General features: G+C 48.4%; 1 protein-coding gene across 1 annotated transcript; it reads right to left on the reverse strand.

Annotated features, from left to right (window-relative positions):
• Positions 1-246: 246 nt before the first annotated feature.
• Positions 247-17,032, reverse strand: LOC133350717 (acyl-CoA desaturase-like). The gene is made up of 4 exons (XM_061565376.1): positions 16,005-17,032; positions 13,359-13,489; positions 1,659-1,864; positions 247-514 (listed from the first exon to the last, which is right to left on the reverse strand). Exons 1-4 carry the CDS (start codon positions 16,372-16,374, stop codon positions 262-264), a joined length of 960 nt encoding a protein of 319 aa, XP_061421360.1. The 5' UTR covers positions 16,375-17,032; the 3' UTR covers positions 247-261.
• Between the last annotated feature and the right edge of the window lie 275 nt (positions 17,033-17,307).

Here is a 17,307-nt window from a genome sequence, read left to right on the forward strand (position 1 = left end):
AATCGGAGGTGCGGGGGAAGGACAGCAGCGCTGACGTCAAGCGTTTAGGATGCGCTCGCTCAAACTCTCCTGTTACCTTTAAGCTATTAAGGCAATGAGACAGAATGAGACAGACAGTACCAGCTGGTGCTGAAGCAATCGACCCTCGAATCAAATCGCAGCGTCAAATCGTGACCACTCATTCATGATGTCTCTTTTGCCAGGGGGTGAATAAATACGAATGACAATCGATTACTGCTCAAACCACTTTTGCGGCGCGCCTCAATGTGGCGCGGCCTCACCGATGGCGCTGATGGTGACGAAGCGATTCTCCCGCGGGTTGATGGTCTTGTCGTAGGGCCGCATGCCGTACATGTGCGCCGCCGAGTTGACCAGCCACGTGGCGTTGAGCGCCAGCGTGTACCGCAGCAGCCCCGCCAGGTAGAAGGCGGTGTGAATGGTCTCTCCCCAGAAGTACCAGGGCACCAACGTGGGCACGATGAAGCACATGATCACAACGGAGGGCTTGTAGTACCTTGGGGGGTGGGGGGGGAAGAGACAGAGAGGTGGAAGGGGGCAGGAGAGAGATGAGGAGTGGGATTTTGTGTAAAATCTAAGACGTTGTGGGCACAGCATGCGAGCTTTCGGCCACTGCTCGTGATCCAAATGCGGTTGAGCATTCCACCTCCCAAGCTTTCGACACCATGCACGACCTCGGGCGACCCCACCACCACCACCACCACCATACACGACCGAGGGCATCTCGTACGTAGTGGTCAAGGCTGGAGAGAATAAATGCTCAACACACCCCCTAGGATGAGCAGACCGCACTTGGAAATCAGGGACACGGTGACACGCGGGCAGCAAACTACACGCGGTGCCCGGGCAAAATGGCTCCAGTGAAGGGGGCTCTTTCTATCATGTCCAGCGACCTCGCTCGCCCCATCGCCCACACCCCTTCTACAACCTCCACTGCAGTGCCTGCTCTTTTGTGGATCTGCTCATACCAACGCGATCCCCTTTTAGCCCGACACGTGGATTGCGTTTCTCTTCCAACGTGCCGCGTGCGTGCTTGCGAGCGACGCGACGTGACACGTTTTTGCCCCATCTGGCCCGTGGAATTACTCACAAGCGTAAAAACCTCCACTAACTACGAGCGGTGATCACGGCTTAACATTTGGCAAAAAAGGAAAAATTATCACGCACGCGGATTCCGTAACGCATTCCAACACGCTTTTGCCCTCGAAAGTGTTTCATCGACGGCAAGGATGTCACCTTCTCAGCCGCACAAAGGGGCGACGACGTTATGCGGTGCACTAACGTGCGACGTGACGCGGTGACGTCGCGTGTAAAGTGAGAGCCACCGCATGTGACCAAGGGTGCCTTGGCCCAACGGCCTTATCCATTTAACGCCATTTTATGTTTTGTTTCACCTGCCAAGATCTGGGCGTCCTTGCTCTGGTTAATGTGGCTCGTTAATCTGTAGGGTAGGTCCCAAATAGCAACACAACTTGAAACAATTTTTTTTTATCACCGTTGGGATAATCTTTACGAGTGTTACCATGACCCATCGCCCCTGCTGCACTCCAGTCAGACAGAGATAACTTATTAACGCTTTCAAGCGGAGTTCGAAAGCGGAGAATAAACCCCTTCCCCTTGTCGCGCCTCGGTTGACGTACTTGCGCTGGAACTGCACAATGGGGTCTTTCTCCAGGTCCGAGAGGTCGAGGCGTTTGCCCTTGGTGATGACTTCGGGGTGCTTGCGCAGGAGGAGCCAGCCCACGTGGGAAAAGAAGAAGCCGCGCTTGGCGTTGTGCGGGTCGGCGTGGGTCTCCGAGAACTTGTGGTGCACGCGGTGGTCACGTGACCACTCGAAGATGTCGTTCTAGAGCCGCGGCAAGCACACACGCGCACACACACACACACGAGGCGAGAAAAAAACACCACCGGTCAGACGCGGTCGAACGAGCAGCAGACGCCTAAGGGTGAGCAGAGTTCGCAAGCAGTGAGTGAGTGGATCGACCGATGGCCCTCGTTTATGTCCAGGTGAGAGTCCGTCGAGAGAACAAGGGTCTCCACTTGGAATAACAAAAAATGTGGCACATTTGCGGGAAGTATCTCAAGTGGAACATTTTCATTTAGTTTGCCAATTAAAACTGTGTAAATTAAGAGGAGGGAAAAATGCACTTTTGTATAACATGCCACTAAATACAACAACAGATATTTACATTCCACGCACTGATTGTACAAAACAACAACAATAAACCACTGTACCTAATTACACAGCTGAATGGGTTCCAAACTGCTTTACCCTTGCCTGTAACGTCAGGCAACTCAGCAGAAGATGTTTTAACAGGCTATGAGCTGATAAGTTGAGAACAGTCCAGAGTTTACATGTCAAGATAACACCGGTCCGAAACCGCGTGAAGGTTACATTACGTCACTTCTTATTGGTGGCAAAACAGACCGTTGTCAAGATTACATCTTATTTGTATTAACATAAAATACATTGCGTGCTGTATGTCAACATAGAGGGGGGGTTTTTTGGGTTAGATCGCATAAATATAAATGTGTCATTAAACCCGCCACCACCCGCCACAGCCAATTAGTAAGGTTTGTCACGTAAACAGAACAGGACAATATAAATGCCAGCAGATCTACCCGTGGCAGAGATAACCTAGTCGATGTCACGGTGCTGCGATGACAAAAGCAACGCGCTCAACAACACGCGCGCAGCAACACTAATTGCACCTCCGATTAGCGCGGTTGGATACGTACGGTGCGAAAGTGGTTCAACGTACGTACACACACAAAAGGCAATTTGGAGGCAAAGCAAACACCGGACCTTTCATCATCATCATCAAGGCAAGGCGCTTATTACAAACAGCACACCGTCAAACACAACACGCGCGCATCTCAATATACCTATCCCAGGCCCAGAGAACACGGGCAAAGACAACACTGCTCCAGCCAGCACCATCGTGCGTGATGAGCTCCAGGATACGAAGCACATTTTAGACTGGTCACAAAACAGGCCAATTGTCAGCTGGTGTTCGAAATGCTGAAGAAGTCGCACCAACTCGAGCAGAAATATGAACTTTAAAGAATGTACCTCTTTACGTGGAAAGCTCTCATTGAACGGCTCAACCACATGCAGCCACGCTCTCAGCTCTCATCAGCAGCTGCTGCTCTGGGTGGTTCGGTTTAAATGGGAAGATTTAAATTCGCGTGAACTTGAGTTGAGCCTTGGGCTCATCAAAGCGAGTCGGGCAGGTGGGATAAGTCACCGGGGAGCTAGGGCTTACGGCCCTTGTGACACCCAGGCGCGATGGATAATCTTGCATGTGAAACACTGAAGGTTGTTCCAGCCACTATGACAAGACGCTGGGGGTGGAGCGGCTGATGGAGTGGTTTAGCCCACTGCGCTATGAGCCCAGTGACCCGAGTTTGATTTCCAGCCACGGTTAGTATCAGTGGCGAGTGAAATATGATCCAAATCTGGGTATCCCAAACAATTTAAAAAACCCACATTGCTCAGTGTGGTGGAGTAATGCCATGAGGTGGCAAGGCCTTCATCATTCAGCAGTGGATTGTAAAATGGTCCTAATCTATCATTAATACTTTTAACCATCAATCTTTATTTAGGATATTGCCTTTCACGAAATTATCACCTAAAACAATCATTGCGTCGCATGAATAATGATGCATGAAGTGGGTATACTTAAAAAATTAAATATTTAAAAGGAGTAAAAAAGCACATCATAAAATATGATAGCGCATTGTTTGAATGTCTAATTATTATCGAGACCCCATTCTATCAACGACACCACCATCTCCTCCAACCTATAACCAGTTGCTCAGATCGCAGACAGATCCCACTTTCAATCATTGATCTGCTTGGAGATTTGTAGCGACGTGTAGATTCCGATACCCATGTCAAGGACTCGGTCTCATCCGCACTGCAGCACAGAACAACACACTCACCCACTCACCAATTAATGCGCTCACCCATTCACTCATCCAATAATTTATTCACCAATTAAGTAACGCTGATCAATTATTTTAAATGTGTATATATTTTATATATATATATGCTCATGCCACTATAGCTTCGACGTGTTCTGCAATGACAACAAAACAATGGAATTGCGAATTGAATCCTAACACCCCCATCACCCCACCGTCCGATTCGCGCCAATTAATGGAATCGTGGAGGCGACTTGTTATATCCCTGCCGGATTAACGCCGCGTCAGCTGACGTTTACAAAAAACGCACCGAGGAGGTGGTTCTTCTTCTCCTAAATCACCAGCTCCAACGAGCCGATTACCACGCTGTTGTTGGTACTCGACAAGCGTAAAGCACTTGAATATTCTCAAGAGTCCGCACAACGATGTTGTTTTTCGACGGGAGGTGGTGGCTGTTGTTACTGTATAGCAGCCGCCTCCGCCGTCATTCTTCGGCCGCAGTCTCCACGACAGAGACGGACCGAGGCAGGTAATAACTAATAAGGAGCCGGCATGGCATCGCATCCGATACCGGCGCTCGGGAGGGGAAGCGGCACGTGCCGTTGCCCTGGCGACGAGCACCTCGGCGTGTCAGCGGAGACGAAGTCTGCCGCGAAAGAAGCCGGAGGAGAAAAATGGACGGATAAAAAAAAAGACCAAGACCGTTACGCACAACTACGCATTTAGCGCACAAGAATGATCCTCTGTTTAAAAAAATGCATATTCAATTTAGAATTTGTAGTCATTTGTCAAGCCACTGCTGGCTGGATGAAGGTCTTGCCACACTGCGTTAGTTAAAGGGGGGTTGTACGATCATACTTCACCATACCGGTCAGTGACGGTTGATGAAGTTGGAGGGGCCTCCTCGTGTTAGCCGTGGGCGGGAATTAAACTCGGTTCGCCGCAAATTCACCTTCCTTGCAGTGCGCTAAAACCACTGTTCCGTCGCTCCAATCCACAAATCTATACAATTAATAATATCTCGTATTTATACAAAATTTATACAAAAACGTCTAATGGAGATTTGATTCTTATTCAGCAGGATCTTGCATAATGCAGTACATTTTTTGCATGCAGGAGGAAATAGTGAATGGCGAAAACCCATGCATGTGAAGAGATAACACCCAAATGTCTGCAAAGACATCTTTGTACTGCCATCACCTGGCCATCCATGCACGAGTTTTGGGAGTCTCACTGCACATTGATTTTCTCAGTGCAACCCACCAACCCTGCCTCCAAGAGTGCTTGGATTGCAGCCATGTGCCACCATGCCGCATCGTCTTCCGAGCTACCGGAAAGACGTCACGGGCACCGTCGGCAGGCAGCCGATGAATCACCAGTCCGTAAAAATATCCACAAACACCGACTCGTGTAAACATTACGTGTCACAGACGGCACTGCGTGCAGAGAACGCTACCTGCTCTGTCGTACCACGAAGCATGTACACCCACTCACGCAGCTCTACCCATGCCATGCAAGCCCTAGGGGCTGTTTGATCACACTCCACTACGCTGTTCACCGCAGTTGGTGAGGGCAGGGAGCATAGATGTACAGTTCAACAATGGATTTTGCTGCACTGTCCACCAGGTAGGCCCCGCAGCCAATAAACAACCTGTTGTGCATGATAGCCACCCATTTCAGGATGGTCCAGGCCAATCTTGCTGAGTTTCCGACAACCGACGAGATTGTGTGTGTTCCAGGTGACTTGGTCACAGGCAGAAGGACAACCAAAGACATTGGCAATGAAACACTGGCGTTATAAACTCGTAATACTGAAGACCATTCAAAGGCTCAGTTGGATAGAGGACCGAACCGTACAGAAGCTATGGGAAATATATCCCCTTAATAATGTAGCAGAGGCTGTAGTAATGGTGAAGAGAGCATCGAGTGGTTATATGGACTTCATCAGTGACCCAGGCTGATTTACAAAGCTGTGAAGCACACCGACGCATTCACTTCCACTCCAGGCACAGTGTATTAGTGCATCTGGGGCCGTGCTTTCAAACTGCAATATTATATAATCCATTACAATGTTGAGTCATTACTCACGTCGGGTTTCAGCGAGACAAACAAACGTCGCTATGTGCTGCGGTGCGGTTAGCGGTGCACCGCGTGCGCCGTTGCCCACCAGTTCAGAATCTTCCTGGGCGATGGGCTCCTTAATTTATGCATTAAGAGGTGCGACATGCACCCCCCCCTGCTTTCACAAGCAAGTGGCATGGCCGTTCGTCCCCCGCTCATCAAGCCTACCGATTACAATAAAACCGTGTTATCCAGCGCATGCTCAAAGACTCTACTTTCGGGAGGCGCTCTTCAAAAAGCATGCGAATGATGGGTAAATATCCACGGTGGGCACTGCAGCATGCTAATTCTCCAACCACCCATCAGGCACCTATCACCAAGTCCAGCTGTTTACACCAGCCGGTAATGATCGCCGTTGCTTTATAAATGAGTACAGACGCTTAATTGAAATGTGCAGACATCTGGAGAGCCCAGCAGTGAGATATCTTGCTGCTCATAATATTACACGGCATTTTCCAAGTGGCTGTTCACGTCATACTCCAACTGTAGTGTTTGCCAATGCCACAGTCGAGCACATTTACCAAATGTTACATTGTCCACAAATAGATGAAGTTGCGTTAACAGTCCCCATTATGTGTGGTGGTTCAAGCATCCTCACGCTGCCGGGTGCTCCTCCCTCGTCCCACACAACCGGTGTGCACAGCCGGCACGTATTTATTATGAAGCGGGGAATGGAATCGTGATGGACAGCCATGACGATAATGACGACACCGTTAGTGATGATTCAAGTGGAGCTGTCTGCTACGGGCACTTCGCGAGCCAAATTTGGAAGGTGCCAGAACGGTCGAGAGAATTTTGATGTGCATCTGAAATTGAGCGTGAAAGCAGTTTCTGACAAAGGAGAAGGAATGCAATTATTGATTCATCCACCAAAATACAAATTTAGGCCCATGATACATGCATCGCATTGCGAGTGTTAGAAATTCATATTTATGATTTGTATTCGATATAAGTTCGACGTCGATTGTCATACCGCTGCATGGTTTCCGCACGCTTCGCATAGGAAAAGGGAAAAAAAACATAAAACAGTGAACCCAAACTATACCAATTGTCAAACTGTTGTAGGGTATTACTCAGTCTGGGTTTTAAAGCCTTGGTTGCTAGCCCTGACTCTTAAGTCCAGCTTCTACCACTGCAGTCCCCAAGGCACAGACCACTTCAGCAACCGCAGCCTACAAATCAACAGCAATAGATCATCCGATTTGCTTTTTAAACACAAACCTAATTTACAAGTGAATGAGACTGAAAGCTGGACTGCAGGCGTAAACCGGGAGCAGCAGAAACAGCACAATTGTAACACGGCACACACAACCGACAAAACCAACGCTCGCAAACAAAACATTAAAACGCGCGTAACCCAAATTCGCACGCACGCACGTGCAGGAAAATCACAAAAAGCATTCGAGCCCCGCACATCGTGCAGACTGCGAGCGTCGCACGCAGCACGCGGGATAGAACCACGGCAAGTGGGGTGGCGTGACACAAACAGCCACAATCGTCGCGCACAAAGAAAACCCCCCCAGCAACCAACAGAGCAATTCAATTTTTTTGTTTTGTTTACTGCCTCGCCAGCAGTTTGCGATCAACAATGTACAAATGGCAATTGAAGAAAACACCGCGGGAGGTGACGTACAGAAATACTGCGCACGCTGCTGTGCGGGGAATGCAACCCGACGCGTCACTGAGGCAGGGAGGGTGGATCACACAGGTCTCCAGCATGTGCTGTGCACGTGCCAGTCTGCCGAACTGCAGGGTCGCCATGAGATGGCAGCACGGCAAGCTGGTTCATGACCCCGTGTGTGGGGGGCACTTCAGTGTTAGCCTCTCGTGTGCATGGGCTCTCTCTGGGTATTTCCTGTTTCTCCTCGCATGCTACAAACTCCTCGGTAAGTCTTTCTTGGACGAGGGGGACTTGGTCACTGAATATTTTGGCGAATAGCCCCCAGAGACTGGGCATCAATCGCCAGGCTCCTCAAAGACTTACCTCTGTGAAGCACAGTCATGGAGCAGATTGTGTGTGCTTGACAGCCACTACGGGATATTGTTCTGATGGACTATAACAATTCAGTTTTTGATAGAGCTCAATTCACACCAGAGCATCTCAGAACGTTTGAGACGTGATAAAGCATCATTAAGAAAAACTGAATTTTAAGAATTGGTTAAAATAGCTTAGAAGGCATTAGTGCAAAATGAATAAATAAACGCCTGCTACGATGAAAAGGGGCGAGTAGGGAAGTGGTCGAGGAAGAAAGGACAGAGAAGGAGAGGGGAAAGTGGGGGGCGGGGAGTGAGGGGGATATGAATGGAGAGGTCTTCCGACAACGGGGGAGGTTAATTATTGGGTGTGGCCAGGGAAGGTGAGGAGAGTTGGAAAGTGGGAAATACATTTGGCGCTGCGAGGTTCTGGGGGCTCTGGCCGGGGGACCTTGACCACCGTACGATCCCCGCGGCACTGCTCTCAAGCACCTGTGAGAAGAGGCGGGTGCTAAACATGAGATTGGGACCGTGGGTGTTAAATTGATGGAGGGGAAGGGAGTTCCAGACTGAGGGGGGCAGAATAGGAAAGTGAGTGACAACCAAATAATTTGTTTGTAATAAAATTTCAGTTTTGATAATGGGGATTTGTCACAGGACTGTATCGGCAGAAATGAGGTAAGATCGATATGTGGGGCAGGTTGTGGAGAAGTTTTAAAGACCAAGCTCGCGTACCATCTCGGCAGCAGGAAGAGTCGAGAACGTTTCTGATGCGGGAGATGTTGCAACGACGTAGGTGAAAGAAAGCATTTTTACAAAGAAAGGGAAATGTGAGGAGCAATATCGTCACTAGACAGGCCCCAATGCCACCTCCATCTTGAACACCCAATTGGGGCCAAAAACTATATAAAAATTATTACTATTTTTATTTTACCAGGTAAGGCCCCCTGAGCTATATTGCTCTTTTTCAGAAACGACTTGGCCATGATAGCTCAATGAAGTGGCTTATCACATGGAAATGCAAAGCAAATAAATGCTCTAAATCGCATGTTGTTTATAAATGTGGAGGGGGAAACTGGAGGAGCCCGTAGGAAAATCCACACGACAATTGGTAGAACATGCAAACTCTACATACACAGGCATCAGGGGTCGGCATCGAACCCATGACCTCCTGTATACCAGGTGAGGGAGTTAACATCTCTCCACCGAGGTTCCCGCAAAGTGTATTGCGAAGGCCCCACTCACGATCAACGAAGCAAATGTGGGACAAAAATTACCACGAGCGAACGCGAGCTGACGTGACTTCAACGATGGACGCGATTGTGGCAAAGGTGACAACGCTTGCGATAAAAATGTTCGCAAAGACACAGATAGTGAGAATGGTGAAGTGGATAAAAAGATCGTTGAATCACGATGGATGCATTTTGAAATACTTGTGCTGAAACTGTCTGTGTGTGATTTGGCAGGCAGTTGTTTTGTTTTCCCCAAAATGCCAACCCCACCACTGACTTTCTCCCCGTATAAACAAAATAAATTAAATCTGACCCAGCAGTTTATTTACAAAACCTTCTTTTAATATCGAACTTGTCCAGTATTGGTTACGTAAGCAACATTTGCTGAGGTGCCCTGTGTGCTGCGAAACCCAGAGACAACGATTCGAAAAAAAATAAGAACCGTCGGATTATTGTGCAACATCTGACTCTGGGCAGTATTCATAAAAATAATGAGACGTGCACCCACCCCCTTCACGATAGGCACCGGGCATGTAAAAGCTCAGCTCAACATCAGTCCCCCCCCCCCGCCCCCCCAATTTGTGAGGCTGCAAGGCGCCTGTGCGGCCCAGCGAGCCACTCGGCAAATGTGGCCTGGAGCGCATGACATCCGGGCTTTCTCTGGCAGCGTGCACAGCTCTGTGTTTAGAAAACCTCTCCCCCACGCCCTCGCTGCTACGTGAATCCCAATTGTATTGGTTAGGATTTTTTTTATCCGCTTTTGATTTTTGTTTTACACACGCACGCACAAGCGAGACATCTAAAAATCGCAGATCTGTGTGCAGTATTGGCCCTGCGCAGCAGCACGGTTTCGACAATTTCCACATTTGATGTTTTGCCTGGAAAGGTCGAGTGATCACGCCACACACAAAATGCCTGTTGCAAATCGTTACAGAAATATCCGTCGCTTGTATGCATAGATTTTCGTGTCTGTGATTCAGCGTGTACGCTGTATTTATCGACTATACCGGTGATGCGAATGTGGTTGGATTAGTAAGGGAGAAAAAGTACCCATTTATTACAACACCCAATGCTAAATCGCGCACCCCGGGACAATACATTAAAAAGAGCAATGCCAATCAGCACACCCTCTGGCACCCACAGCACAGCGCACCTCGCTCTTCGCACAATTCACGGCACAGCGTATTGCAAACAGGATGGCACAACGCACAACAAAGCGCTTGAGCGTAGCGGAGCACACAATAGCTCAATAATGCCCAACAGGGGATAGTGCTGCAATCTCATCGCGGCACGGTACAATGGGTTAGCGCAACCACCCCATGGCACAACTGTACCAGGGCGGCTTGCCAAGTACAGATTGGTACCATAAAGAGGATGTGCATCGGCCCTGGCAACGGGTCACGATGATGCTGCTTGCGCCATTCTGGCAAGCGCTTGCCCTCACGCCCACACACATCAGCACTGTACAGATGTGAACGTACGCGCGCACGTACGCAGGCACACGCGCACGTACGCAGGCACACGCGCGGCTTTAGATTCCCACATGTTAACAAAAGGGCTTTTGTTTAAAGGGAGAGCATGCAATCTCGGAGGAGAAACTGTATTTATCGGGGTGGAAAAACAATCTCATGTTTATTTTTTCCTGTGCATTTTCTTTACCTTGGTGTGTGTTGTACAGAGAAATAGCTGGCAAAAAAAAGCATTTGATGTTTGAGATCAAGGGTGATTGATTAATATATCAATCAATGCAGGAAGCACTCAAACCCACTAACGAGTTGGTGCACAAACCCACCGGGGCGCGATCGGCCAATGGCTCTGTGGTCACGTCGAGGCTAACGATTGGGTGGCTTGCCCCCACCACTGATTAATGGGCGGCTATGCAATTCAAAGGCATGGTGAATCATTGTGATTTGCAATGTCAGATTTGGTAAATAACACAGAGGTTGATAGGAGACAAATTCAGGCAATGTCTCGAATGGGCACAGAATGAGAATTAATAAATTTTGGTGAGGGCTCAACTGAAGCCAATTCTAATTAAGAGTCGGTGGTGGGTGTGGGCGGTTTCATAAGTTACATTTAACAACAACGCAGCACTTCTATCGATTTAACAAGCAATTATGACAGGTTATCTTTAGCTGTATAACTTTTGGCCAGGTTTTTTTTTTGCCGTGCTTAGACATTTTGTAATGTACTTTGCACCCCAGACCCCCTCGGAGAGTGTGTCTTCATCTGGTCTTTAGAGTTCGTGATGATAATGATAATAACCAGTACAGATATTAAGCAAAGCACGCCAGTGTTTGAACAGCAGGTTATTGCAAATACAGGAAATCAAATGCTATCTTCAATATCATTGGAGTGAGGAATCCAGTGGAGATTATCAAGGTCAAAGCCAGTGATGCCACAAAATAAACTATTTACTAAACTAAATTATTTTTTTACTTTACCACTTCCCTATATAGTTATTTAGTTATTTTTCAGAAGCGACCTGCCCATAAATCATAGCTCAACGAAGTGCCTTATCAAGTGGAAATTTATAGCAGCCAAATACTCTAAACGCGTGTTTCTAAATGTGGAGGGAAAACCCGGAGGACCCGGAGAAAAATCCACGTGATTCCGGTGGAGAACATGTAAACTCCAAATATACATGTGTCTGGGTCGGAATCGAACCCATGCCCTCTCCTGTATACCCGGCAAAGTAGTTAACATATCGCTAGCGTGCCACAAAATATCACCGTTTATTTCATCCTTCTGCTAGATCCTACAGCTGCTACAAAGTTGACGTCTGCCTTCCAAGGCCTGCTTTTACCTTCATCCCACCATCTGGTTTCAGCGCTCTTTCGGTTTGGTCACAGACCTTTGGGTACCACTCCCAATATCCTGTCTCAGCAACCTGCCCTCGAAGCATCCTGCGCGTGTCCCACCTATTTCAACCTTTTCGTCTTGATATATTCTAGTGCTTTCCTGTCATTCTATTCCAAATATCCAATTTGCCTAACTGCTCTTGCCATCACATTCCTAAGCTCTGCCTATAGTCAAGGACTAGAATATTTTCTTCTCGACAGTTTGTTAATGAGCTCATCAAAAACTGCTTTGTAAGACATGTGATGCAATGGAATGTACCAGCTGTTAACAACATACTTTTATGATGTCACAGTCAAGTTACTCTAGGTCAAGCCACAGCCAGACTTGCCCTCTTCACTGGATAAATTGGCAGGACAAGTGAGTGCGCAATAAAACGTTATCGAGACCTACAAACAGCCCGTTATCACTCAACAAGTGAAACGTCACCCTGCCCTCTGGCAGTGATGCTCAAACAACACCGCTGATTTCTTTATCTGCTATTCCAACTGGTAAATAATTTCACAGAATTAACTTGCAACATTTAAGGTGCAAACACCATCACTGAGGGGTTCAAGGGCGGAAAACAAAATGTTGAGCTGGACTAAAGTGCCACCCAGGTGACGAGTCAACACTTGTAAATACGTCAATATCCAGCGTTGCAGTGTGACTGTCTGGCAAGATGGGTCAGTGAGGCAAGGGATGTCTTACGAGGGAAAACCTGAACCCCCAACGGCCATTCAGCTGAGACATCATTAGGCAAGCAACAAAGGGGCAATGATGGGTACCCGCACGTATGTATTTATGTTGAACTGATTTCGCACTGTTCATAGCCAACCGTGCTAATTGAAGGTGCGGGGGGGGGGTGTGAGGGAAAGTTGTATGGAAGGGTCGAATTTGAAAGCCACTCATTATGAAGGTTCCTTGCTAGGGCTGGGCAAATGATGTTAACCAGAGGGCAGATGGAAAGTGTGAGACGGTGTGTGACAAGGTGAATCACCGTGCTGCCCGATGACGAAGTCTCCACCTCCAAGATGCTCATTAGTGGAATGTGATAGAGAAGTCCCTGAGTGAAATGCGATGACGAGGTGTGGTGGGGGTGTGGTGGAGGTGTGGTGGAGGTGTGGTGGAGGTGAGGTGGGGGTGTGGTGGAGGTGTGGTGGAGGTGTGGTGGAGGTGCGGCGGAGATGGCCGGTCGCTTGCGGCGGTGGCGGCGGCGTTGGCGAGGCAGCCTGAGCGCACCCTCACCTGGAAGGCCATGGAGTTGGCGACGGCGAGCAGAGCCCGCAGCGGCAAGGAGGCCTTGTAGGAGCGGTGGCTCCAGAGGCGGTGCGCGCCCGCAGTGATGCCCAGTGCGCTCACCGTGAAGCAGAACCACGCTGCGCACCGCACGCCACACAGCAACGCGGGTTAGGCGGGGCAGCATGGGCACAGCGGATGGCGCTCCGAATGAAAACAGCGCGTGACGCGAAACGCCGTTACATCAGAGGTGGGGGGAACCTTTTCTCTTACCAAGGGCCAAATAGGACATTTGAATACCTACAGCCGGCCATACAATCACACACGCACACCTTTCCATTACTCAATAACGAAAAAAAAGGTAGGGTTCTCAACAGGTGGCCAGGGGCTGCTGGATTTAGAAAGAGTTATGAGGTCGAAAATATTCCCCTCTAGAACCCGGCTCGTGTGGCCAAGATGCTTGCTTACGGTGATGGATTCATAATATCATTTGCCGGCCATTTCTAAGCGCAAGGCCTCATGTGGCCATGGCGAAATGAAGTCAGATTCCACACCCCTGCATGAAGCATACAGAACATATCACACACAACAGTGTTATAGAGGGGTGGCCCTTTGGGCTCCCACTGGAAAAGTGCTCACTGTACATATAATGGCACAGAACACCAAATACAGCCAGTGACGACACAGCAGTGGGACTAAAGCACCCATGAGGTTAGGGGCAGAGGGAGTGGGTGGCTGCTTGAAGCACCGCTCTCTGCATGTCAAGTATTCTCCATGCCTGCCGAAAAAACTGGAGAGTTTTACCACATTAGTTATGCCATTCCCAATCTGGCCAAAAGAAGTCGAGGTGACCAATTGCAAACAGTTTGAAGAAATACAAACACGAGTATACGTGAATCTGCTTAAACACGAGGGGCTGCCAATCTTTTTTCTGGCAAATAAATGTGCAACACGATCAGGAAGGCAATCAAATAAAATTAGGCTATCTTGGTGTTCATTGTCTGCCTGTAACCAAGTGGAAATCAACTCGTATCTAAAATTATTCGTTCTGCAATAAATAATACAAGAACAACAGCGCAGGTTGAGGCATGGCCTAGAATACTAAATGCGGGTCATTACAGGGCATGGGGTTTGTCTTCGTAGCTTGCAAGAGCAGCTGGTCAAAACTACTGCACGGTCGGTTACAACAGGACCGTGGCTATATGAAGTTCACCAAGGACATGTATGAATTGCATGAGGTACAGTGTTACACAAGCTGCATTTGTTTGTTTGTTACATAAGCCAGTAAGTTTTGGCACGCAGCCACCGCAATTCTTTCTGGCGTGAATACTGTAAAAGAGATGTGTGAAATATTTCTTTTAAAAAACCCACGTGTGATAACATGTATTGAGTTGTGGGAAATGTTTTAACATTCTCCCAAAATAATTCTGCGTTGCATTCTGCGATGACGGAGCCGAGGCGTATTTGTTTAACGACTACGACACAGCTTAATTGTTGGGCCGAGGGCCACCCTAAGCCATCCAAAAAAGACCATTTCACAAAAGAAAAAAAAGCCACAGCCATGCCATGCACGGCACGCCAAACGCCAGTGGCAGTCTGCGCGCGGGCGTTTATAACAGCACCCAACGCGGTGGCGATGCTGATTGTTGCTTGTTGCTTGCTTGCTGCTGCTATTGCTGCCTTCCAGTTTTTACCGCACGGGGTGTCAATAGGCGCGCCGGTGTCGGTTCTCGAACAATCTCTCCCGCCCAGCCCATCACGCAATGCCGGAGGGCCCGAATCCACCACTGTGCAAATAATATAGTCAGCGTCGGTTGGTGGTGGTGGTACATCATCCATCACATGATGCTCCGAGAGGCTTTCTTAAAAGTTACATTATTTATTATAATGTATATAATTACAGTTATCAAATATTGTGAAATTTACCGCCATCATGTATTGATTTCTGGAAGCGCTATAGCGCTTGAATAATCTGCAGCAACCTTTTTCTGCCTTTCATGGGTTCAGCTGGTAATACATGATTACATTTATGGAACATTAATAAACAAATAAGATGCCTTCTAAGCCACAACATTGAGTGAACTTCATATTCATTCCGAGGTTATTTTTTATTAATGCCTATTAAGCCATGCCCAGTCCGAGGTTAAATTTAAATATTTCTAAGCTCTTTTCGGAGATGTTCTTTCTATTTTTTTCAATTGTCCTATAATCCATGACAAGTCGACCTCAAAATATTTTAAGTAATATTTAATCTTTCTCCCTATAATTTATTTAAATGCACTTTATGCCATTAAAAGTCCACCCCAAACCTCACTTTTAAAATGAATTCCCAAGCACTCTCCCTCTCACGTTATCCCCACTACTAACAGCTAGAAGAACCAGAATTCGTGGCGAGCTGTTAACTACCTAGCCAGGTATACAAGAGGTCGTGGGTTCGATCCCGATCCTGACGCCTGCATATTTGTAGTTTGCATATTCTCCCCGTGGATTTTTCCACGCGATGAGAATAGAGTTGCTAGAAATATCCACACAAATCAGCCACATTCATTGAGCTACCATTTGTGGCCAGGTCGCTTCTGAAAAAACAACAACAACAACCATACCTAGCTCAGTGGCAAAAATACAAAAAATGTGTTGAACGTGGTCACAACTTACTCCAGGCCCAGGTGATTGGGTGAGCTACGGGCAGCAGCAGCAGTCCGTAGAGAGCTCCCAGGTGCAGGAGGCTCATGAGAATCACGTTCCTCCACACGACTCGGCGTGGAGCCGATTCAGAGGAGACGCTGCTGCTGCTGTTCAGGTCATCGTCCTCCGTCGCCTTGGAGACGGAGGAATCGGCGCCGTTGCTGGTGATGGAGGGAGGAGGACCGCCGTTGCTGCTGCTGGTCTCGCTGGCAGATGTCTTCTTGTTGACCTCCTGGTCTGGAATCTCCAGGATGTCCACATACTCCGGTCCGCTCTTGTCCACCGCCTGTTGGCATTCGAGAGCCGTCTCCGAGGGTGATTTGCGCTCCCTGAGACCCATTGTGCTGCTTATTCTTCTTGTCTCTTTTGACTTGGTCGACTGCAGCTGATTTCTCTGCCCCGCTCTCGACTCAGAAGCACTGGACCAGCAGTGGGTGGGGTGGTGGGGGGAAGACGGGGATTGTGGTGGTCGTGGCTGGTTGTGGGAAGGCAGCAGCGTTTGATGACGATGATATTTATTCTGGCTAGAATTGTTGCGCAGCTAATGGTGGCCGCAACCCGTTTTGAAACTAGGCTTAAGGTACTGTACTGTTAATACAGTATTTATAAATTATTATTCTAGTTTGCTTTGCTGTTCGTTGCTTTAGTAAGATTTTTAACGATTTTTTAAAATGTTAATCCTCTATGTTTACAATAAAATAAACAATTTACTCAACGATTTTTTTCCCTCTTGCAGTTTAAAATTTCCTCCTCTACCGTGCTCTTATTTGAAGCCAAATTTATTTCTAGTTGCCCCGTTACTCGACGGTGGAGTGGGCGATGAGAGTGAAAGAAGAAGAATAAGAGCGAGGAAGAGGTGGAAAGTGTGTGTGGGGGGGAGGGGGCAAGAGTGAAAGATGTGAGCGAGAGAGAAGTTTAAAAAAAATAAAGAGGGGAAGAGAAGGAAGAGAGTTGAACGGAGGTGGTAAGCCGTCCGCTTTTGCTGCTGCTGCTTCTCGCCAGGTGGGGGCCAGGGGGCCTCCGCCTTATATAGGCGGAGGGAGGAGCTCGCGCAAGGCCGCCGCGCGCGCCCATTGGCCAGCGGCCGCGAGCCGGGCGAGCGCCCCCATTGGCCGAGGCGGCGTCGCGTGAGCGTCTCGCGCTCGTCTTCCCTTTTCTTCGCCTCCTGCGCGCGCGGAGCCGACGCCGCTGCTGTTGTTGCTGCTGCTGCTGAAATCGCCGCTCGGCGAATCGAATAATTTAATAAACGAGCGAGCGATGTTCGCAGGCCCCC

The sequence above is a fragment of the Lethenteron reissneri genome, chromosome 34, assembly GCF_015708825.2.
Source record: "Lethenteron reissneri isolate LAM-NWPU_2019-01 chromosome 34, ASM1570882v1, whole genome shotgun sequence".
NCBI lineage: Eukaryota > Metazoa > Chordata > Hyperoartia > Petromyzontiformes > Petromyzontidae > Lethenteron > Lethenteron reissneri.

What these genes read in the sequence shown, in the direction of transcription:
- LOC133350717 (XM_061565376.1), bottom strand. Translation starts at nt 16,374, where the DNA reads ATGGGTCTCAGGGAGCGCAAATCACCCTCGGAGACGGCTCTCGAATGC. An exon ending in CCAACTCCATGGCCTTCCAG is followed by an intron (nt 1,865 to 13,358) that starts GTGAGGGTGCGC and finishes CCGCGGCTCTAG; the next exon opens with AACGACATCTTCGAGTGGTC. An exon ending in ATTGTGCAGTTCCAGCGCAA is followed by an intron (nt 515 to 1,658) that starts GTACGTCAACCG and finishes CCACCCCCCAAG; the next exon opens with GTACTACAAGCCCTCCGTTG.